Source organism: Triturus cristatus, chromosome 4_1, assembly GCF_964204655.1.
Source record: "Triturus cristatus chromosome 4_1, aTriCri1.1, whole genome shotgun sequence".
NCBI classification, from domain to species: domain Eukaryota; kingdom Metazoa; phylum Chordata; class Amphibia; order Caudata; family Salamandridae; genus Triturus; species Triturus cristatus.
This window is the reverse complement of record NC_140585.1, coordinates 751,010,721-751,034,222: the sequence shown is the minus strand read 5'-3', so window position 1 is coordinate 751,034,222 and position 23,502 is coordinate 751,010,721. Positions and strand designations below refer to the sequence as shown.

At 43.0% G+C, this 23,502-nt stretch overlaps 1 protein-coding gene across 33 annotated transcripts in view; it reads left to right on the top strand.

The window, feature by feature from the left end:
• Window positions 1-23,502, top strand: part of MYBPC1 (myosin binding protein C1) — a 330,430-nt gene that overhangs the window by 74,869 nt on the left and 232,059 nt on the right. For 18 of the 33 annotated variants that reach the window (XM_085653283.1, XM_085653300.1, XM_085653307.1 and 15 more), the window contains 2 exons: window positions 19,301-19,336; window positions 20,946-20,975. In XM_085653283.1, the coding sequence (XP_085509409.1) occupies window positions 19,301-19,336; window positions 20,946-20,975 (66 nt within the window). Of the gene's footprint in view, window positions 1-18,861; window positions 18,898-19,300; window positions 19,337-20,945; window positions 20,976-23,502 lie in introns of all 33 variants that reach the window. The other 15 variants (XM_085653281.1, XM_085653278.1, XM_085653311.1 and 12 more) reach the window with 1 other exon arrangement.

The window sequence follows — 23,502 nt, the reverse complement described above, 5'->3', positions numbered from 1 at the left end:
AAAATGTGTTCCTATCCATACTCTAAGACAACACATTTTTGAAATTTAAGTGCTTGAAATGGGATGGTAGAGCCTTTCGTGTCCAAGTGGCTATAAGAGAATAAACTCCCTGTAGTAATTCACAATGAACCTTGTTTGCGCAGATTCAGGAAATCCCTTAAAAACCTTATTTTTTCCACTTGCGCCGATACTTTGCTGTTGTAAACTTCACAATTAGATAGATAACTTTTTTCTATCCTGCCCAGTGGGGAGTACATTTTTTCTCTAAACATATACATTATAATAATAACACCTAGAGATGTTTAGTTTTATAAACTTGTGAACACAACTCAACTAAGATGAGCAAGGGTTTGAACAGGCCAACATGCAGGGAGCCCCTTGAACTGTTATCTAAAGAGACACACCCCTCTCTGCTCAGCCTCTACACAAGTCATTTGTAGGCAGGAGATCAATCAATGAACACTCCATCCCTTTCCATACAGTAATCGGTACTAGCTTTGGTTATCACAAAGGAGGCTCTCTCGAAAAGGTGTGTCAATGGCCAATCCAAAGTGAGCACCAAATCCTAGCCCTATTTGAGAACAGGTTCTTCCCCAAAGTGCTGGCATGGGCTTAACTAAACATAATTCCTGTATACACATCAAATAGGGGGCGGTGCTCTGATTTAACATACAAACATATTCAAAACACATACTTTACACACCTTGTAGCTGTGAAATTTAATACACGTGTAAGCCATATTGCTTCACCTCTACTACAAAATAGGTTACATGTCAAGCTTGATGCAAGCCTGATGGGCAGCTGTACTTCTCGACGTTAACCTACACATTCAGAAACTTTCTACCTCAGATAATTATTCTAGGCTGGAAAGTGGCACAGAATTAGATGAGATAGATATTGGGGTGCAGGTAATTTTTGGAGAATTTATATTTTTGTAGCTGGAGATGAATAACATTTTGTGAGCTATTGTTGCACGGCAGCATGCCAATGCCACACTGTACATGGCTCATGCACATTTCCGTTTAGAACTTTTAGAAAAGTAGCTTCAGTGGCATGTGTTGTGACCAGAATGCCGCGACATGCAGACTGCACAAAATGATACCGCTCACGTATCATTTTAGGACAAAGTCTGCCTGTATGCCGAGGCTTCAGGCGCAGTCTTTTGTCTGATGACCTGCGTTCTTCTCTCATTTAAAGGGACAACATCAACGCTCAATCACCTTTCACGGTGTATATGAATTTTTCAAATTATTTTAGGACATCATATCCATTTGGAGAGATGCAGTGCCAATTTATCAAAAAAAAATGAAATCTTTCTACACATCATTTATGGCACTGTTGGTGTATTCACTCTCAAGCGATGTAAAATAAATTATCACTCGTCCTTGAACCATGGTTATGTGATCTCATCAATACATGATGTTGTACTAAACTAAAATTTAGGAGAAAATTGGACAGTATCAGAGGTATGATCCACACCCTTCTGAAGGAAATCATAAATCTAAATATTCGTTGAAACGTCCCTTTAAATCTGGTGCAAAATAAGTTACATCACGCAGGAATGATTGAAACTTGCATAGATGGAACTTACAGGGCTTGGGAACTCGTGACCCGGAAACAAGCCTTTTGCACTGGTCTAGATATGTCATTTTTTCTCTGTGAAGTAATCTCAAAAATAGCTGGTGTGTGGTGACGCAATTCCAACTATTGCTCAAAAGTGTTAAGTGGTGACCTATTTCTCTTCTGATTCGAAACGGGTTTTGTGAAGAACAGAAAGAAATGTCTCAGTTTAAAAATATTACAATTCTCAGTGAACAGAGCGTGATTTGTGAGGTTTAAAATAAAGGCTTCATACGGTACGTTGCTTATAAAAAAAATATCCTCTGCTTTGCGAAGGAATTCAAATGGTTCCAAACCTTCGTTCTTGTGAATATGCCATGGTTGTGTTGGTTACCAATAACGGGCAAACCAAGATACAAAATGCAAGTCCTACTGGCCAACATACTTTTAGAGTGTTGTCTGTGTGTCAGCGGTTCATTGCCATAAATCCAAAGTGTCCCCGGGTAACCCAGTATGCCATAATATTGCTGTTGAAATATCGACCTGCTACAATAATGCTTCCACAAAATCTACAATTCGTATCGTCAAGGTAAGTATATATAGGTAAGTAAAGATTTCCTAGTCTTAATACACATTTACTCGACATGACTGGGTGTAGTTGGTTTTTGTATATTCCTCCCAGACAGCCATACAATAGACGAATTAGGTGTGCCTGGGTGGGCCATATCAGGCAGGATGGGAGGGCAGAGCTGGGCACTGCCCCACTTGCAAGTCAATAGGATGTGCCCTGCCTTCACACAAAGAACTTCCCACTAGCCTTTTGTGCCTGCAGACAGACTGGTACCAGGGCAGGGAGGCAGGAAATTCCAAGGACTTTTGAAAGGGGAATCTATAGAAACTTCTCCTACATCGAAGGCGGCACCAGGTGTAAAAATGTGACTCTCAGACTCACTCTTCAGATCACTTCTGGATCTATGGACGACTCAGAAGAAGGACTGCTCTGCTGCCCAGCTGCCCTGCTGCCTGGGTAAGAAGGGCTGGACCTGCACCTTAAGCCCAGGACCACCAGAGTGATCCAAGGGCTAGTTGGCTGGCTTCATGATCAGAGCCTCATGGACACAAAAGGCTCCAACCACCTTGAACTCTAACCCTAGAATGTGCCTGTTCTGAGTCCTAATCCGCCTCCCCCCAAGTGGTGCCTCCCCAGTCCTTGGCCCTTGGCAATGCGAATAAAGGTGCTCTGCCAGCCCAGCTGTGGTCCCTTTCAGAACTGACGCAGCCCAGCGCATCAGAACTGACGCAACACAACACATCCAGATGCTCCTCAGAACTGTTGCTGCAAGCTGCAACGCTCCGCATCAAAGTAAAAAGGTAAAATTTTCAGTGGGCCTACCCTCGTCCCTGTATCTGGCCCACGCTCCATTGCCGTCAGCCTGAACTTGTAACTTTGTCCTAGTACGACCAGATAGCTACAGTTGCCGCTTTGTGTCTTTAAGCACTATTTTTACCTAAATGTTTAAAGATAAGATATTTATTGACGTTCAATTAATTAAAATCATTACATCACAATTCGTAAATTTGATTTTAAAAAAGTTACATCATAACAAAATTTCATTCACGTCCCCCAACCAAATTCTGAAATTTCATTACAAAAAACACTGAAAAAAGATAATTTATGATCTACTCAATTTCTGTACCAATTGATCTCAACCAGTTTGAACCCTTTGTATTATTGCCATTGTTCTCATTTTGGCCAATCATCCTACCTGACCTCTATTGGGTGCAGTAGCACTATTAGTCAGAAAGAACAAAAGTGCTTCGTGCATAAGGTGCTTCATACGAGGAGTTTAGACTCTGGGCATGACACAATCTGCATAGTTTCATCTGATTTTGGAGTTCTCTTGGGACCTACACCCATATTGCACTCAGTCCCTCCATTTATCAAAGAGAACCAAAGTGCTCCATGCTAAAAGTCTGTACATAAGATTTTGATCCATTTGCACCACTAAAGGTTCCTACTATTGCTTTCTGATTAGTGGAAAAAGTGCAATGTACAAAGGTGCCTTGACACTCCCATGTCATAATTGGTTCCCCATTACTGTTAACACTCAGGCTGCCTCTTAGGGTTCTGCAGACTTGTTCCTCGGAATCTAAAGCTAAGTCAATTTATAATTGAAAAGAAGAATTTAGAGACTTGCTCAGCTAAGCCTTTGCCTTCCTTTTTGTAGTGAAGCAACTGCTTCTTTCATAAAATTCAAAACGACCCTGATAGCTGGCACGATTCTCCTTTTAGGCAGCAGAGAACCGCTGCCATGCAAGATCTCACATTTCAAACTGGGAATACTGGTTATAGCGAAAACAGCCTCAGGGATTTTAGACCTTCACAAATACTAATCATGTGAATTAGGGACTCCTCATCTTGGTCTCACAATCTGCATCATAATTTTTCTCCAGCCTTCTTTTGTCTATACTAATAGCACCTTAGTGGGATAAGGCCAAAGTGCAATCTCATAAGATGGTATCTGGCCTGGTTTGGAGAGGCTGGCACAGATACTCAGGAAGAACCCGGGGCGTGTAGAGATCAACTGCCCACCTACCATAGGATTTGGTCTTTAAATCCCATAGGTCGTGCTCTGTGGTTATTGTCTTTGCATTTTTCATTAATAATTTAGCTGTCAAAGCTTGGAAAAATGTTGCATATTATCTCTTCCGCATTCGGAGCACTGATAGAATTTGCCAGTAGAGATCCCCATGCCTAGCTTGCCTTCTGAATTTTCTCCCAAAGAAGGTATTTCATTGTGCTGGTCAACAAAGTTTTCAATTTTTGACAGTATGAAACAAACTTTGCTCGCCTAACCAAGTCCTTTTTTATTAGGTTGAACTCCAGTCTAATTTTGACTTGACTGGTGCAATCTGGAAGAGCAAATAGCCGTGATAACAAGCACATTGATGGTTATCTAGCAATTCAAATAGCTAGTCCTTAAACATAACTGCTCCATATGAGATTGTTGGCATTAGTTTGCATGCAACTACCATCGGCAGGGCCTTGTTTTTTTGTCAGGCCATGTTTGTTTTTTTAATCGTCCCATCATGCACGTCAGGTGCTTGGCTGTCATTTTTAGGGTGCCTAACTGTGCCTTTTTGCCACCCCTTTCATCAAGGACCGCACCTAGATATTATCACTCTTCCAATGCGTGAACCTCCAATGAACGAGGGACCTTTTTAATCCGTCGTTTTCATCTTTGATAGGTTAATAATGATGTACTTTTCTATGCAGTATCGAGCGAGGGTGTCGAGTGACCTCTGACATCCCACTTGTGTACAGTCTAATAAAACCATGTCGTTCGCATATTGTAAGATTTGTATTTTCCTCTTACAGGACGTGCCAGGAAGATCCTGGGAGAGGCAAACTTACTTTTAATGTCTGCCATGTATAGATTAAAAAGAAGGGGGTCAGAGTACAATCCTTTGTTTGTAAAAAATATATTCAGAAAAAGCACAATTTGATGCTACCTTAACCTTCACCGATGTGTTATTACACAGTGACACAACAGCCTTCAAGAGAGCAGGCGGGATTCCCCTCCCCCCTTCCCCCCCCCCCCCGCTTAGTTTAGCCCATAGCCAGATTCCTGTTATATTGTCAAACTCATTTGTAAAATCAATAATGGCCTCATTGAGTGGTCACGCTTTGGGAAGTGATGCATCATCAATTAGGGAAGTCAGAAAATTATCCTCAGTATTGCTGTTTCTCTGAAAGCAGGTTTGAAACCATGGGATCAGCTGCTTATCTTTTGCCCAAGATTCCAGATCATCATTCAATAATCTTGCATAGCACTTCCCCTCTGTATCCAACAATGCAATCATTTGATATTATGCAGGAGAAGTTTGCTTCCCTTCTTATGTATTGGTACCAGAATTGATCCCCTCCAGCTCTCCTGTACAGTGCAAGTTCAGTAACATTCTGAAAAGAGAGAAGTCAGGATAGGAGTCCAGAAAGGAGGGGCAGGTTTTAACAAAGCCGCCAGCAGGCCATTTGAGCCTGGAGTCCCTGCTGCTTTCATCTTTCTTAGCGCCTTGTCCACCTACATTTCATTAGGTTATAAGTTGTCTTTGGCGAGATCATCTAATTTTGATTTTACAGGTGTTAAACATGTTAACACTGAGGGTGCTTGGTACAATTGCTTTATGTGTGCGAACCACTGTCTTTAAAATTGCATACCCCCAGTTCGACTAATTCGATTTTTGTCATTTTGGTGTCAAATAATTTATCAATAATATATTCAAATTTACTCTGTTTTTCTGGTATTGTGTTTTCACTTTATTGCTGTTTGTGTGCTGCATATATACTTTACATATTGTCTCTAAGTGAAGCCTGACTGCTTTTGTGCCGAGATACCTGAGGGTTAAGCACAGGTTCATTTAGTGACTTTTGGTGGTTCACCCTGACGGGGATTGTGGCTGTTGCTGTTGCTGTTTCAAAACACACAACCAACAGCTCCATTTCTCACATATGCCATGACAATGCATTTATCTTCAAGATACACAGATGCGGGGGTACGATGTATGCTTACCTACACATATTTACCTTTACAATATTTTGGCAGTTGATATTCTGGCTATGATATTCTTGTGACAATATTGTTTGCTAAGTATTCAGACATACAATCAAAATCAGACAGGCCTATGGGGTGGTGAACGTAGCGGCTGCTAAACTATGGGAGAGGAAGGAGCCTTTTTCTCGAGACTTGTTCCCAGAGATATTAAGAAACGAATTGGTGTGTTTATGAACTAAAAAGTAGTCTTTGGAAGTGAAACTAAACAGATCAATGTGCTGGCTGCAAATCTAAAAAAAAAAAAAATTAGTAACGGGCTGCTGTGCAGTCAATTTTGGCTCTTAAATAGATCAATTCCTTCCAGTTTGCCAATTGAATTATAAAAAATATTTTCGTTATAAGGTAAAGGCAAATGCCGAGATACTTTTTTAGCAGGCCCCAACAGCCCAGAGGTCAAAGCTATCCATAGTCTATAAAGGATTGTCCGGCAAGGCATGCAATCTGCATGGACCGGGTAGAGGCTTTCACGCATTAGGCCCAAATAAGTAACTAGTGGCATTAGACCCAGCAGGAGGCGCTTCCATGAGTCAGTTTTGGATTTGGTGTCCTCTGTATGGACCAAAATGAAAGTCTTTGTGTAGCTGCTCAGAGGAATCAGTGAAATGAATGTTCACCAAAGAGACAAACAGCAACAAGCCATCTTAGGCAATGCCAGTCCTTCATAAAGAGGACGGTGTGCCACCACGTGTTGTGCTCGAACCTCTAGCTCATGGTTAGCAACTGTAAGCAGAAATACTCTCAACTCATCCTTTTCTTTGTCAGAACTCTGTACTAGAAGACATTTTGTGTGCTTTTTCCCCTCTCTCCACAATTTTCCCTCCTTTTCAAAATCTCCTGTCAGTGGCTTACTAATGTGCATTGATGTTTACAGTTGCTTGCCTTGGATCTTATTGTGCCGGCGGTTACATGCAGGATGTTCTGTTGCTTAGTGTCATTTGAAAATACTTGTATCAATAAATGCAAATGATCAGGCAATCACTGAACTTGCACACGCCAGGTGCTTCCTGAGCTTTCGGGTGACTGGGTCACAACTTTGAACAAACCTGTGACATGCACAGCACTGATGGTACGACTAAACACTTATAGCTTAAAGGCTTATAGCTTTCAATATGCATATAAATAAAACCTACCAGTGTTAAACTTGCACAATGTCTATTTCCTTTGTAAATAGTGTATGCATAGATGGATGTCGAATTCACTAAGACATTTTGCTGATGCCTATTGAGTGATGCACACTCTAAGAATCCAAGTGTACGTGGGGTTCGGGAGGTGCCCCTTCTCCAATGGCCGTCGATCCCTGATTCCCTTCTTCTCAAAGGGCTATGCTGCTGCCTCATATCTCCACATACGCATTCTCCAAGAGCCACAGTCTGCTTGCTACAATTGAAACTAAATTCCGCACTGTAGTAATGCGGACTCCATTGTAACTCGGCGAGCAGCAAAGAATGATGGCTGGTGTGCAACCTGTTATGGCGCCTTTTAAATAGGGGTGGGCGGAATTTGCGAAATAACTTTCGCAAATTATCGCGAAAATGTTTAAAATTATCGCAAACAAGCGGAAATATCGCGAAGATGCGGAAGTTTTTTTCCCGCATGTTCGCGAGATTTTCTGCATGGTTGCGGGTCGCCAATTTACCCATGTGGTTGCTTGCGGGCGCGGCCATCTTGTTTTGAGTTGTCTCGCGGTGCATGATCGCGAGAAGAAAGACGTGATCGCGCGACGCATGACTTCACTGCGGGCGCGAACTGTCGCGAGACAGCGCAAATGGCTAAAAACAATACAACATCTCATGGAGAACGCGACCGGATCAAGAAAACTTGTCGGCGAACGCAGGGATTCAGGTAAGTCGATCGAGCGCGCGCGAGAATGTATTACTTTACAGCGCGAGCAAGAAACAAATTATCGCCAAGCTGCGGAAACCGGAAATTTTGACATTTTCGCGCTCTCCGCGGAACGAGAAAATGTCAAATTATCGCAATTTCCGCGAACGGAACAAAATTTTCGCCCAGGCCTACTTTTAAAGCAACGAGAACAAAGGTTGGTCGGGCTTTAAGGTAGAAACGAGGTAGGAGGTTGAAAGAGGACTGTTGCTCCCAATAGCTTCTGTACCTTCTGTCTTCGTGCACGTGCCTTTGGACTGATGCTCCAGCCCTCTGCGTGTTTCTAAGTGGGCGGCTTGGCTACATAGTGCTGTGCTGCACACCCCGCTCCCTTGGAGTGTGCCGGTACCATGTGCTGAGACAGAACATCAATTGCATTGTGCGGGATATGCACATTGTGACCAGCACAGATCTGCACAAGGGCTTTGTGAAACCCCCGCAACCTCCTGTAGGCGCCCATACAGGAAAATACAAAGGTCAACTCACTATGTATTCTAGTCCATTCATTTTTTCCCAAGTACCATTGGAAATAAATATTAATAACAATATGTAATCCAACCATTATTGCGATAAGAAGTTAGAGGCAAAGATGATAGGGTGCGTTCATGTGAAATGAGGTAACATCAGTACTTCAAGTGATCATTTGCCGCTTGTGCAGTCGGGAGGTGTGGGTTACAATGATGTCTTTCTTGGAAACGATCTTGTTAAGCGGCTGTGGAATGTCAGCAGGGGCTGTCGTTCGGGATCCGTGTGAAACATCCTCCTGTCATGGGATTGACCGATATACTTTGATCACATACTTGCGAAGCGCTGTCTCAGTATGTCAAGTCGCTCTCCACTTGTGCTGAAACTTAGTCTAAACATTTGTTTGCACTCGTTCTTGAGAGCATACATTGATGACCTTTCACGCCGCCTTTCCCAGCATTCTTTGGGATCACGTATACCGTGGCGTGGGAAGGCGCGCAGTGACCGACGTGTTAGAGCATTTGCCGCTTGGCGCGCGCTCAAAGAAGGTCAAGGTTAAACGGCGAGTGTCGAGCACCCCGAGCATGATTTATTCACTGTCGTCTGTCAACAGGCAGTCTGTACGGACACATGGCCCTTCTGGATACGTTTGATGCAAGCGTAAAGTAACCATGGTAACCAGCATGTTATATTTGAAAAATTCATTACCCACCGCGCCCCGTAGTGACTCGTTGAACAGTTTGCCTCCGACAGTAACATTACTAAACAGCCTTAGTTCCGAAGTAATCACTATTGGGGGCCACTGATGCAGTTTAATTTAGTGGTACATTCATCACAATATATCTTACTCTTTTCTAACAAGAAATGTGTTTTTCAAACACAACCCAAAACTAGAATGTTTGATTGCTCACTCAAACGGATAATAAGTTACTAACAAGCATTGGCATAGCCAATAGGTCTCGCTTTTGGGACCTTATAAGTGTTTAGCCATGCAACACTTGATGTTGTTTAATCAAGGCTATTGTGCTGGATTACTAAACACTTATAATGTCCTAAAGGCGAGACCTATCGGCTATGCATTGGGGGGCCTTATAAGTGTTTAGGTAGAGCTATTGACTTTGAAAAGAACAAAAGCAAACGAGGAAGGTGCACCAGTAAAAAAAGTCCAAATCCAAGCAGGGATCCTTTAGTATTTCCTTTTTATTTTCTTCTAGTATAGAAAGATAAGAACCAGCAAACGCGTTTCATTCCACAACGGAACTTCTTCAAGGCAAAAATCGAGTCTATGGAGCAATGGAGGATGAAACCTGGGATTTTTGCCTTGAAGAAATTACAAAAAGACTGAAAACCCTCATGGTAAGCCATATCACTTTGCACTTTTTATTTCACATGTTTTTTATAACCTTGCAGAATTTAAGACTATTTGCTTTTTCTAGATATAGTGTGTTTGAAGTTTTATTCATGTAACTTTGGACTCTTGTATAGTGCATGCTGTGTACTGAGCCGCCTTTGAAAGGCTTGGATAAATTAAGATTGTCCGTCGGTGTTTATTGATAAGGACAATTAATAGCTCTGGAGCCGAGGCTGAAGGCAATGTGAGGGTTGAAATATTGACAGCACTTTTAGAGGAAAGATAATGGGTGGTTTGTGTGGTTGCGGGAGTAGGTTGTACAGAGGAGCTGAAATACGGCGCTGAAGAGCAAAGACATGATGTGTGAGGTCTGCAGAGGGAGGATTTCAAAATGATGAAAGTTGGAAGTAACAGAGGGACTGCATAGGACAGAGGTGTGAAGGGAAGAACTGGAGTTATTGAAGCACTGCAAAGACCACTACCTCCTACAAAGACCTTTGTAGTGTTGAAGTCACCTTAGTAGTGCTATGTTTAATGTGGAATTGAAACATTTTCACTCCTAATTTCAGTTCTTGTACTTTAATTCATATCCTTAATTACAGAATCCACACCTCTAGGGAAATATGCTTTGTTTCGCTTCTTTGGCCACGCCCCTTTGAGGAACTCCCGCCTTTCCGCGTTATTTAAAGCACTTCTTAAGATGTTATATAGCCTGGCAGCATGTTGTTTTTCCGTTTGTCGAACTGGCCAGGTTACCGGCCAACAGTGGTACTAGCGGTACCTGGTGTGGTTCATGGAGGTTGAGCATCATAGGTGAATGGTTTTGCAGCAACGGCATGGTTTGAGGGTTTTGTTATATCTGGGGTACAGGCAGGCTGCTACAGAGGTATAGCGTGTTCTGGTGCGCGGCAGCAGCACACAGAGGAGAAGATGTGAGAACCGAAGCCGAGGAGAAACGGCGTCCGCATAAGGGTTTTCTTTTTTAATTAAATTTAATCCCCCACCACCCTGTTTCCTGCCAGCCACCACTGCTTGGGTTGGAAAGCAGTTGGCACTGGCAAACACTGTATATGGCATGGCTGCTTTATTATACAGCCATGCGGAGAGGATATAGCTTAACTGTTAGAGCGGCCGACATTGTATTTGGGGAAACAGCGTTCGAGTCTAAGCAGGAGGCTCAATATCCTGTGATTCTGGGCAAATTAGCACGGACAGATTTAAGTAATTTGAAATCACTTGAATCTCTCTGTGGCTAAAAATGAATGTGTCCGTCTGCAATGCAGTGCAATTGGAGCTCGTATGAAGCATTTGCTGTACCTTCGGGTTGAGTTTGCGCTATATTTAAAAGAAAAAAATACAGCATAGGGCCTTTGCCCTTAATGTGTTTCTGCTGTTGGTATGCTGCTCTTTTAATCTCTTTGTCGAAGAGACCCTTCCTGTGCATTAGGCCATTTGTCACCACCACAGCATTCCTCTCATTGATTGCAGCCAGTGTCTTGGGGAGTGAAATGCCCAAGGTAATCGAGGCAGCAAGGCATGCAGGAACAACTGGATGGCAGTGTTCATGCTAAATGGCACTGCTACATTAACTTAGCCTACCTGCTATCACAGGCAGGCAGTGTCAGCCCTGCAGCACAGCACACGAGGAAGAATGAAGCGGTGGAGTCAGAGAGAGGTATATCTTCTGAATTTGTCACCTCTCTTGCTTTTCTGTGCCTGGCCTCGAGGCAGAAGAACTTGGAGTCGGAGTGTAAAAAAAAAAACAAAGATAAAAGAAATCATAAATAAATTAAGTTGTTAGTTTTTTACTACGGCTGGGGTCATTGATTGAAAAGCAGTTTAGTTTTGTGTATGGCATTCATAATGTGCCATTAGTTTGCCTTGCCCTCGGTTCACAAACTCAGTGTCGTGCCTGACAGGCACTGTACTGACAGTCTCAGTTACAATGATTTAGTTCCACGCAGGCTACCTTCACTCGAATTTTCTTAAAAACATTTTTTTTCTCGGTTGACCAGGAAAGGCACAGACACAGTGGCGTTATCGAGCCAGACCTGTAATTAAAGATTAAGAAAAATAGAATACGTTCTTGGTAGTGGTGTCAGCCCATCTTTAAATTAAGCTAGTTTCTCGTTGCTGCTTCTTTATATTATACAGATTCATTATTATCGTTCAACGTGACACGTTTCAATATGCCAGAGCTGTCGAATTTGGAGCTGGGGAACCAGGTTCGAGTCTTGGCGTCGGCTAGCTTCCTGTGATTCTAGACAAATCACTTAATCTTCCCATGCCTACTAAACATGAATGTGTCCTTGTTTGGTGTAACTTGTTCTCATGTAAAGCACCCCTATACCTTCCGGTCGAGTTCGCGCTATAAAAAAAAGCAAAGAAAAAAAAACCTGGCATACCCCCGTTTAAAAAGCTGAAGCTGCACTAAGCAGTATGAATCACACTGTAAATGCAAAAGATGAACTAAGACCTTCTGCAGACCAAACCATCCTACTGAAGATTAAAGCTGTGCCATGAAACACATTTGCATACTCCTTAGAGCTTGGGGTAAGTTTTACTTTAGATAAATACATATTTTTAACATACAAATGCGGTTAGCGGTCCGGAGCAATGGTCTTCTGTGAACCCTATGAGCTGAACAGTTATGTTGCAATGAGAACCTGGAATTGTATTCTTTTTTTCTGGGGCTCTTCTACAAATGTTACGGTCTCTGTAAACATGATCAGGGTAATTTGTGACTGCCAGCCCACTCACAAGCTGGCGCATACCACAAGGATTGCCTCAATTGGATTAAATCAGCATTACCTCATAAGTGACGAGTGTTGCAGTGGGAGTTATTGGCTGTATCGCGATCTCCAGCAGGGCATTCATGCTGCGCGAGGGCAGCCGTTCCTGCAACTTGAGAGCACAGCGCGCCGAGCGTCACGAGGGCGTCCAGGCAGCGCGAAGTAGGCTGACTCTGAGACTCACGTGCACACACAGCATCAAGAGGACGTCCAGACAATGTGAAAGTGATCGTGCGCTGCGAGTGATGCGCTTAATGAGCATGACGAGGAAAGCCAGATGGCGCCTCTGCTCGTAAGCGCGCGCCGGCACGCGTAACCGCAAGCTCTAGGCCACAGTGTTAGCATTTTCTGAAGCCCTTACTAAAAGTCTTGCCAGAGCAGCGCATGCACTGGCTCAGGCGAAACCTCAAACTCAACAACAGATTTTGCAGCACAGTGGGTGGCCATTCCCAAAGGTTGACTGGCCACATTTATGTTGCTGTTGCTATATATGGGTGTTGAACTGGTACTAATGAGGTGAAACCTTTGCCCAGACAGTATTAACATGTGCAAAAATGACAAACTAATAAAGTAACACCATCACAAAATATGTAGAATTATGTGAAATAATTTGTCTTTTCTTATAGGATAATTTAGTCTACCTGCTGCATAATCTAGTCCTCTCCTGCCTGCCCTTTCGTAAGTCTACAAAGTAGGCTGGTGTAGAGGTGCCTTGGCAAATCATGATGCTGTAATTGTGGTCCGTAAAGTCAGGGCAATGTTGTCTTCTCAAAAACTAGGGTGTGTATGGTATGTCCATACAGTGAGAGATGGATGCTTCCCAACACATACTCCTGCTTCTCTCTCTCTCTCCCCCTTCCTATATTCCTATATCCTTCCACTCCCCTTCTCTCATCTTCATTGATGTTTCTTCTTCTGTGTTCTCTAATTCGAACCTGCTCCTCTCTTTGTTTATTTTCTCAATTTCTCTTTTTCCTTCATCATCTTGGTCTCCCCCTTTCTTTCTTTGCCCAGTCATTCCATGCTTTTCTATTTTCTTTCCCTTTCCCATCACCATTCTTTACTTTTTTCTGTCCCCTTCCATTGTATCATTTGCACTTGTTCTTTTCTTCTGTTAATTTTCTCCCTCTTTCCCTTCATGTCTGTCTACATTCTCTTCCTTCCTACAGCTTTTCCAGTACCTTGTCTATATATTCACTGTTCCTCGCTCTTTCTTTGCTTCTTATCTCTCTTCTCCATCTCTCTTTACTTTGTCTGCTTTCCCTCTTTCTACCCTCTTACGAATTCCTTTGCGCGCGCTGCATCGCAAAATGCGATGCAGTGCGCGCAACGAAATTCGTTTTATTTTTTTAAATGTGTACTTACCTCCGATCATCCATATTCCGGTGTTTACATTCCCCCACCCTGCCCCTCCCGCCTCACCGCCCCACGGAACTCCCTCCACGGACCGCTACTGTCCCCTGCACTCTTAAAACATTCTGGCAGCGGCTTCCTGACAAGATAGAAGTTTTCTTAAGATTTTTTACTGGATATGACTGAAACAGTGATTTGCATATTTGACATTAAACATTTTTTTGTCTGTCTTAGCAAAATTGTCTTGACCCTCTATCCATTGTTAATGGATTGCCTGTCATGATTGTGCTTTGCATTTCCCAAGTATGCTGTGTAGACAGTGCAGGATTTCTGGGCAATAGAGTAAATGCCTGTTTACAGAAGTTCTACTGTCGTTGTTTCCTGATCGATAAGAGTAACAGGAGCATGAGACCCAATCGTAGGTAGTGTCATAGGTAAGACTATGACTTAGGTGTCTACAGTGGTTTGAAAAAGAGATACTCAGAGAAGAACTATCATCTTAAAAAGACTTTCAGACTTTCTTTCTAACTGGTCAATTCAGTGCAATGGCAGAGCGCGCCTCATCATTCCCAAGCTGTTGTTTGGCCTTCCAAAGCACCTAACTCCCTTTTTACTAAGCGAAGGGAAGTAGTGCACGGAGAGCTCAAGTAACTTGCCAATTACCCATAGTTTGGTCAAGTGCTGGTCCAAACTAGGGCCCACTAGCTCTTGTAGGTGTGCGGAGATGTGTCAGTGGGTAAAGAATGTGCCTTTATTAGGTGAGTCGGACAGACTATGTTGGCCTGTTCTTCAGTGCCTTATATACCTTCTTCCTAAAAGACATCATATTTCAAGGCTAATGTCAGGCAGTGTCAAATAGCCTCTGCTACTGTGATCTGCTGAGCTACAATAACACATAATGTGCCCTGCAATGTGGCAATATACAAAAACATGGTTGTTGCAGTCGCAACATCAAATGGCAAGATGAGGATGATCGATTATACAAGCAGGCATGCGGTCAATGTGGGTCTTGACCTTAATCAAATTCTCATCTAGCTTCAACTGTCCATTGAAGGACTATTGGTAATAGCTTGTTTTTAGAGTACCGATAACGCCACAGTGTGTGCCATTTCTAAGTGCGGTAAATAACACTTGCTACCACACACAAATTGATGGGACTCAATTTATCAAGCTGAGAGGGATCAAACACTGAACTGATCTGGCCGAGAGTCAAACTCTTGAGTAAGCTATCGGTCACAACAGATGTCAGCAGCTGAACGCGGCATCCTCTTACATTATTTCTGCCTTGCATCACATGAAAGAGGTATCTCGGACACCCAATCCTTCTACTGAGAAGCCTAGCTCCATGAACAATTCCAAGCGACCGCTGCCTGCGCTGTAAGGCACACCAACAGAAACCGGAGCTCTGTTGTTATTGGCCACACTTGCTGTTTCTCTGGAAGGTTATATGCATAATGAACGAGCCCCATTTTTAACATCACTGTTCAGTTTCCTATCTTCACATAGTAGTGTGAAGGAGAATGGCGAGCAGCAAGTCAAGCTTTAGTCATTTTTTAGAGGATCATCTCTCTTTTAGGGCCTAAGCTGTCATGAATAGAAGTTGTATTTCTTTACAGATGGTTGCCAAAAGGGTGAACTCATCCTCACCCTTTCCCAAGAAAATAGCCTTAGTTGAAGTAACACACAACATTTTAAATTCGCATTTTGTATCTTTATTTGAATGGCCTCGTAGACAGACATCCATCACTGAGACAGCTTCTGATGGTATCTTATAATTACTCAATATTTTTTGTTAACACTCAGATCTAGACTAAACAATCAATCCTGCAAAATTGAAAACTGCATTGACAAGTTGTAACTAAATATGTGGTTTGTAATACATATAAAAACGAAAAAAAGGAATCAACTTCAGGAGGGTACAACAGGAGTGTAACAGTCACTCGATATAGTTCAATATTAGTAAAGGGAGTGGTTGGGGTGTGCTTTTTTAGAGCGAAGTAGACTTTGGGGCAGGTGAGGTAGATGGCTGTGGATCTTTGAGTAGACAGAGATGCCTTTTGAGGGTTTTTTGAAGATGATCAAAAGTGGTGAATTTTAGGTTTATGGATGAAGAAGGATGTTAACAATTGAAGACTGCAAAAGGGAACTGGACCTAATGTCCTGATTTAAGGAGTTTCAGAGGGTTGGGCTTTGCACATTCAGGTACCTTCAAATATGTTTTTTGTTGCTTAAACGTTTTCTGAATGATCCGGTGTTGAGCTGGATGTGAATTTCTGACTGGCATGTAGTGGAGTGCAAGTCTGTAGATGTACCTGTAGCTTCATGAACAGTACACACAAGTACTTTGAAAGTGTTGTTGAGTTAGGCCCTTTGAGTTAATGTTTATTCCTATTCCTAATTGTCACACATATTGATGTCACTTCTCTCATTTTAAAATGAAATCTATGAGAGATAAAGATACTGACATTGCTACTGTTACTCAGAGAGGAGCACATCTATACCGGAACCAGAAAATTCCCTGGTAGAATAGTTCTTTCGAAGAGTCAGGGGCTCAGGGCAGTACCAAACAAATGCTGAAGTATAACTGTGTTTACCACATCCCTACCAGGCTGTCAGAGGTACCCCATGAGCCATCAGTTTCCTATAACCCACCTAGGGTGGCTGTCTGCCCGTGACATCAGGCTGGCAGCATCATGGTACGCAGCTCTCTTCATTTTGGCATTACTTTCCCGCGCGAGTAGTAGGTCGCTATGATATGTAATAGACAAACATACACACACTCTAGTTTCTGGTTCCCCCTGAAAGGTAGATCAGTATTCTGAATTCGAGTCTATGGATAGGATCCAGGACACAATGTGTAATTGTGAGATATGTGGAACAAAATAGATCTGTTTAGATTCACCGGGCGACTTCGGCTGCTGGAAGCAACTGAAATCTGCGGGTGAAACACAGGGGCAAAACGCGCAATAATTGGTGGAATCAAATCCAGAATGACCAATGTCACTGTATATTCCCATTTCTAAGGGGACACACATTCCCACTTGTAATACCCAAGTACCCCAACCCCTGTTGGTTTTCTTCTCAATTCAAGAAGTGATCAGCAAATCTAAGAAGCTAAAAAAGTGAAAGGGTAAGCATCGCAGGCAATGTTATGAGGAATGGGAGTTTCAGAAAAAACGTGTCTTCTGGTAAGTAAGACACTCATTTTTTCATGCTTCACCAGTAACGATTAAGAAGCCTATCCTCACATTGATATAGTAAGTAGCTTTGAGTTAAAGATCCTCAATCCAAGCTGTGTATTTAATACTATTCAAAGACACCAACTTAGTTAAGGCTATTGGCCAGTCAGTGGTAGCAGGTCCAAAATTGATGTAGTGTCAGGAGAAGTTTCTGCGCCCACTGTTGAAAACCATTGTTTAGAGTAGGACATCTCGTTCTCATTCCTTCATTGGTGGATGGCCGGGTGTTTCCACTGCAAACCGCACATGCAGGCATACACACAAACACAAACATAAGAATCATGAAAACATGATGATGGTCGCTTCAAAGTTCTTTCAGCTGAAATAGGCTTCTCTCATATGAAAATGCTTTCGAACAGTTCAAGGTAGTCTTGCGACCCTGTGCTGATACCTTTGGGGCGAAGCTCAAAACAGGCGCTGGCTTTCTGGTCTGATTAGTTAAAGATACATATCTGGCCGGTACAGAGGTAATATTTAATAAACTATAGGATTGTTTTCATCTAGTCCTCCCCATTGCCCAAACTGGATTGTCATTTCATATTTAATCTAGCAGAACGTACACTGAAATTAGCAGTGCATCCCTAAACAAAACCTTGAGTCAAGATAAATGTTTGAACTATGTTTTATTTTTGTTGAATTGCAATCATTACAGTCTTATCAATGCTCCTCATTTGGCCTAGCTATCGCGGAAGAAAAACACAGTGGTTTTAATGATGTGTGGAAATAAAGGCGTACAGCTTTTAACAGTGTCATGATATGGCAGGGCAGATGGTCATGCTCTATTCAGTGGGAATACCCGCACCTCCAGGTCTTCGGACATTCATGTAAAACCTGAGAAATAGGAATGTGCTAAGGAGCCCTGGTATTAAGGGGAAAACAGGGAGATTGGTGTGGAAACACAAGTTTCACCAGTTATCCCAATTTTCTGTACCGAAACTTGTACTTGTTTGATAATCCTACATCCAAAGATTAACAATTTCCAGGGTATTAGTAATTCCAAGGTGCAGGAACTCAGTCTCAATTGCCAGCATCATTGTAATGAAGTCCTGACAGTCTGCACAATGGCAACTGTAGAGGACACTTCTGATAGCAAGCGGGTGTAATGTGGACTAAGTGACAAGGAGAGATGCATTCACTACTCAAGCATGGCCCTATTTACCTCCCTAAGAAACTGTTCCTGTCTAAGGAATCGCCACACCCTGCATTACTGGTAAACAACCACGCTGTACAACAATCCCACGGCATATCCCCCTTACGAGCAAGCGGTGCATTAAAACTCTGCTGCTTTACATCCTTATGAATAATGTACAAGTAATAGTCATGAAATCTGACTTCCAGGTAAACAGGGTTCAGGATTGCTAGACAGGATAAAAAGATGACCCTAGGGAACAATTTTGAACACATGGAAGAGGCTGCACGATGAGCTCTGGAAGGTGGCCTGCACTGGGGTGCTTTCTTGATCAGCACATTTCAATACTCTAGCTATGTGTGGTGTGGACGTGGAATATGAGGCGTGTATTCTGTACTGGAACACTGTGTGGAGTGTGTAATCAAGCATTTGGTAACCGTCTCGTTCATTGCACGTGTGGTGCACATTTCACTTGCAGACGTAGAAGCCAGCGATATGACATCTTCCTCTGAAGGTCAGATGTGTGGTTGACCGTAATCGTTCATGTGTTATTTTTCCTCATTTGACGTTGTTGACATCTCTAACAAACCAATACCACCTGAGAAACCTCTCATCAACATCCTTGTGTTAATCACAAATCACGCCTGGTTCACATCTCCTTGTGCTTTGGATTGGATTTGACCTTCCTTCACCACGTGGGTTTCCCATTCCACCTTTTCAATGCTTTGGTTTCCTTGGTTTGGTTTGGACTGCCTATTCTGCCTGCCTCCACCTGTCACCATTTCTCAACTTTTTTTTGCAGGTCTCACTTTTCCACTGCCCTTCTGATTTTCCCTTCCACTAAAAAAGGGTATGTACGGTTTGTGTTGCGCTCACTCCATGACAAATTTCCAATTCTATGTACCTTTGTATTACAGACGAAGATGGGTCGGCTCCCAATACTGCAGCTCAAGGTATGTTATCAAACTTGATAGTTTATCATTTAGAAGTTAGTGGATCAAACTTTATAAATATCGCTCTTGTACTTCATTGATTACCTTTGCGATAGAGTACGTATGGGTTAGGAGCGGAAGGATATCTTGGCCTTCTTTCTGCAGCAGCTGCTGTATTGTGATATTTGTGGAGGTAGACAAGGGGGTTACGTTTTCAGAGTTGTATCTTCTTGTGATTGACACACTTCTGTTATGGTACCACACACAGGAGAAATGCTTCAGCTACTCTTATTTTCAATTAGAAAATACCAGTCTATAAGTGCCCAAGACATTTTTAATTCAAACTCAAAATGAAGTCCAATGTTTAACTCAAATATTCATCAACCAAAATATATTTTTACTTTACGATCTTTGTGTTACGGTTTTTGCTGCTGTTGCTTGTATTCTATTTACAATTCAGAAAAATATGCTATAGGAGTGCAACTAATTTGCATCCTTGATAAAAGCATAAAATATCACCCTTGCCTGACACTTCCTGTGATGTGATATAACAATAAAGCTAAACACTGAAAACACAGGCACCTTAAACTACAAAAATACATTTTAATTAATGAATCGGCAATTTCATGCCATTTTGTATTGTGTTGGTTCTCACATATTCATAAGACAAAAGCAGCTTGAAGTGCTGGGGAACAGTTGAACTAGAGTAGGACTTTCAAGGGATGCAACTTGCTAGGAGAGGAACCAGCTTATGGTGGGACATAGTGGACGCCGGACTGAGGTAGAGCCTAGAGGCATGGTGGAAGTGGGACAGAGGTAGTTACTGGAGAACTGATCTGGATAACTGCAGAGTGTGGGACGTACAGGGTTTAACCCATTTTTGGGTGGGATGCCTTGGCTACCATCTGGGATGCCTTGGCCAACATCTGATGGTGCATGCTGAAAGCGGCATTTGGTGTGCAGGAGTGTACTCAAACAGCAGCGAGCAAGATCTGAAGCCCGCTAAAGCTGAAACTTCTAGCGTTGGGTGCAGTGGTGCGTGCTGGTTGATATATCCAGTACTTGGGATCTACACTGAGAACAAAACATGCTTTGCCTGAACTATACCTGGGGTGGATCATGCTGGGGCACAGCCCACTAGGGTTTACGATTTTCCTGATGGGATTAGAGCTTGCTAGAATGGAGGAACCTGCTCGAGATGGCATTTTCCCTGGTGGGACTTGCTGGTAGGGGTCTGCTAGAATGTGGAACTTTGATATTAAACACCTACTTAAATAACAAGGGGAACCTTCACCATGTGACAAAATAAATAAGTTCCATGCAAACAACATGGCATGTGCAATGTTGTCACATCAGACACAGACCACAGCATCTTCTATAAGGAAAAGTGTTGACCATTTATGACTGGTAGCGCCATGGTTAAAGACTTTTTCAATACCATATGAACTTAAAATGTGTTCCTCTTTCATTCTCCTACCATCTCTACTCACGTCTGAGTGATTTGTGCCAAATATGCCTTCTGAGTTTATTGCAAACTTTACATTGCATTTTTAGAGCTGAGACATCAGTAGCTTAATTATGGTCACATATCAATAAACTCATCAACTCTCACACTGTTCTTTCTTTACAGACGGAAATGCTAAGGATAGAAAAGACCCAGGTGAGCTACCTTACTAAATGTGAACGTGAATGTATTGCAAAGATAGGGCAAAACCAAATGCTTTCTTGATCATCTTCCTTCATTTTATTTTGCCACCACTGGTACGGGGTGAAGGGGAACGGGGGGGGGGGCGTTAGTGTCAAGCACCGCTGCCGCTTTTGCTACAGGGGGCCGATATTGCAGCATTGCTTCAAAACCGTCACCCCCAGTAACAAAACTTTACCCTTCCGCCCCACCAGGAAAACTCCCAGTGCCTGCTACAGCCAGTCGGGCCCTGACCACTGGAATAGGAATGTGACGTGCCTGCATGAAACAAAGTAACAGGCTTTACGTGGCCTTCCGGGGGGCAAAAAGTCTCCAGTCGTAAAAGAACTCGAAGACATTTTGGACCTTCTGCCTCCTAATATATTACCCCTATTAGCAGGTGATTTCAACACCTCCTTTGAGCCTCTTGGCCATGATATACCACAGTTCACTGCAGAGGAGGATTCTAGCTGGGGAATCCCTGCCCTAGAGATTGCCCCTATAAAAAGGTGGACAGAGGCAGCAATCCAGCTAAAAGGTCTGTGTTTGGGCAATCACCTGAGGGCAGCAAATGGTAGAAGCGAGTCAGACAAACTTGGAATGAACACCTTTGACAATGGACGCAGGGTGAGTCGCATAGACTACCTGCTTGTCCATGTGAAGCTCTGGGTCTATCTCATTGACATGAAGGTTACTAATCGTATTGAGAGTGACCATCACCCACTTTCCGCACTGTTTGATTTGCCTTTCCCTGGCAAACAATCATCTCGACAAGTGAATCCTGAGTCTGATCAATTTCTGTCTAATAATTTGTGTTACTTAAAATGGGATAGGGTCATAGAAGATCCAACAATTGAGACTGCAATAAATAAAGAAGTAACCGATGCTTTACAACTCCTCGGAACAATGGTAGAAGACATGAGCTTTCACCAGTCTGTGGTGGAAGTACATAACAAGCTCTTTGAGGGTCTGAAGAAATATTTTGTTAAATCTACTTCTAAAAGACGCTCTAAGCACTATAATACTGCGGGTTGGTACAATTCAGATTGCAGAAAAGCCCGAGCTGAACTTGGCAGTGCCCTGAGGACGAAAGATGTACCTTTGGTAAGATCTGTCAGGTCGCATTATAGGAGGACATTGAAAGAGGCAAAAGGAATGTGGGAAAACGAAAAGTGGAAAGATCTCCTTGATGCTTACAGGTGTAAGAATAGCAAGCAATTCTGGGACATATACAAATGGGATAGGGGGGGCATACCAGAGCGTCCTCAGAACAACGTGGCTCAGAATGCGTGGGTTGATTATTTTAAACCCCATTACGCAGTTCCCAGCGATGAAGTAAATTCCGGTGTTACCTATAGCCATGTGTATTATGAAAAAGCTATATTTCTTCCAATAGACGTAGAACAGGCTCTAGACAAAGTGATCAGGGGCAAAGCTCCCGGTATGGATGGAATTCCCGCAGACGTGTTTATTGGCGATAGACACCTATGGTGTAGATATATCATGCTCCTTGCTAACGCAATCGCTCAAGGAGCCGATATCCCCGTCTCGTGGAAGGGAGCAGAAATTGTCCCTGTATTCAAAAAAGGGGACAAGTCTATTGCGGCCAACTATAGGCCAATCAGCCTAATAGATTCAATACAGAAGATTGTTGGCCGTATGTTCCTACACAAGATTCTATTATGGACAGAAGATCAGGAAATCCTAAGCCCTATGCAGGCAGGTTTTCGCCGGCGGACAAGCACGATTGATCAAATCTTCCGCTTTGTCATCCTACATTGGAAGACGGTGATTTTAGGAAAGGGCGCCTTATATGCGGTGTTTGTGGACCTAAAAGCGGCTTTCGATCTGGTCCCACAAACAAAACTTTGGCAAGTCATGAGAGAAATGGGACTTGCACCTGAACTTCTTTCTGTAGTTATTCGCTTGCATGAGGGTAATGTAGCTCGGGTCCGTTGGGGGGATGTGGGAGAGGTGACGGAAGACTTCCCGGTTGGCAGGGGAGTGAGGCAGGGGTGCGTTTTGGCGCCAACCCTGTTCTCGCTCTTTGTCAACGGGGTGGCCGACTTTCTCTCGCAGACCCCCACTGATGCACCTGTTTTGGCTGGATCACGCGTCCCCATCCTCATGTTTGCGGACGACACGTTGATCATTTCCAAGACCCCAAGTGGTTTACAAAAGGCCATTGGGTGCTTCGAAGAGTTCTGTAAAATGAGGGGATTGGTAGTTAATACCGAAAAAAATAAGTTTATGTCCTTTAATGCACACAAATCCTTCAAGGGGAGAATTCTTTTGAATGATCTGCCCCTGGAGGAGGTGACCTCTTTTACATACTTGGGTATCACATTGCAGAAGAATATGTGTTGGGACTCCCAATTGGATCGTGCCGCATTACTACACAAACAAAAATCAGGTGCTCTTTTAGCCAGATTTAAAACCTCACGTACAAAACCAATTTCACCAGCCCTTGAAGTTTATGGGACAATGGTACTGAGTACATGCC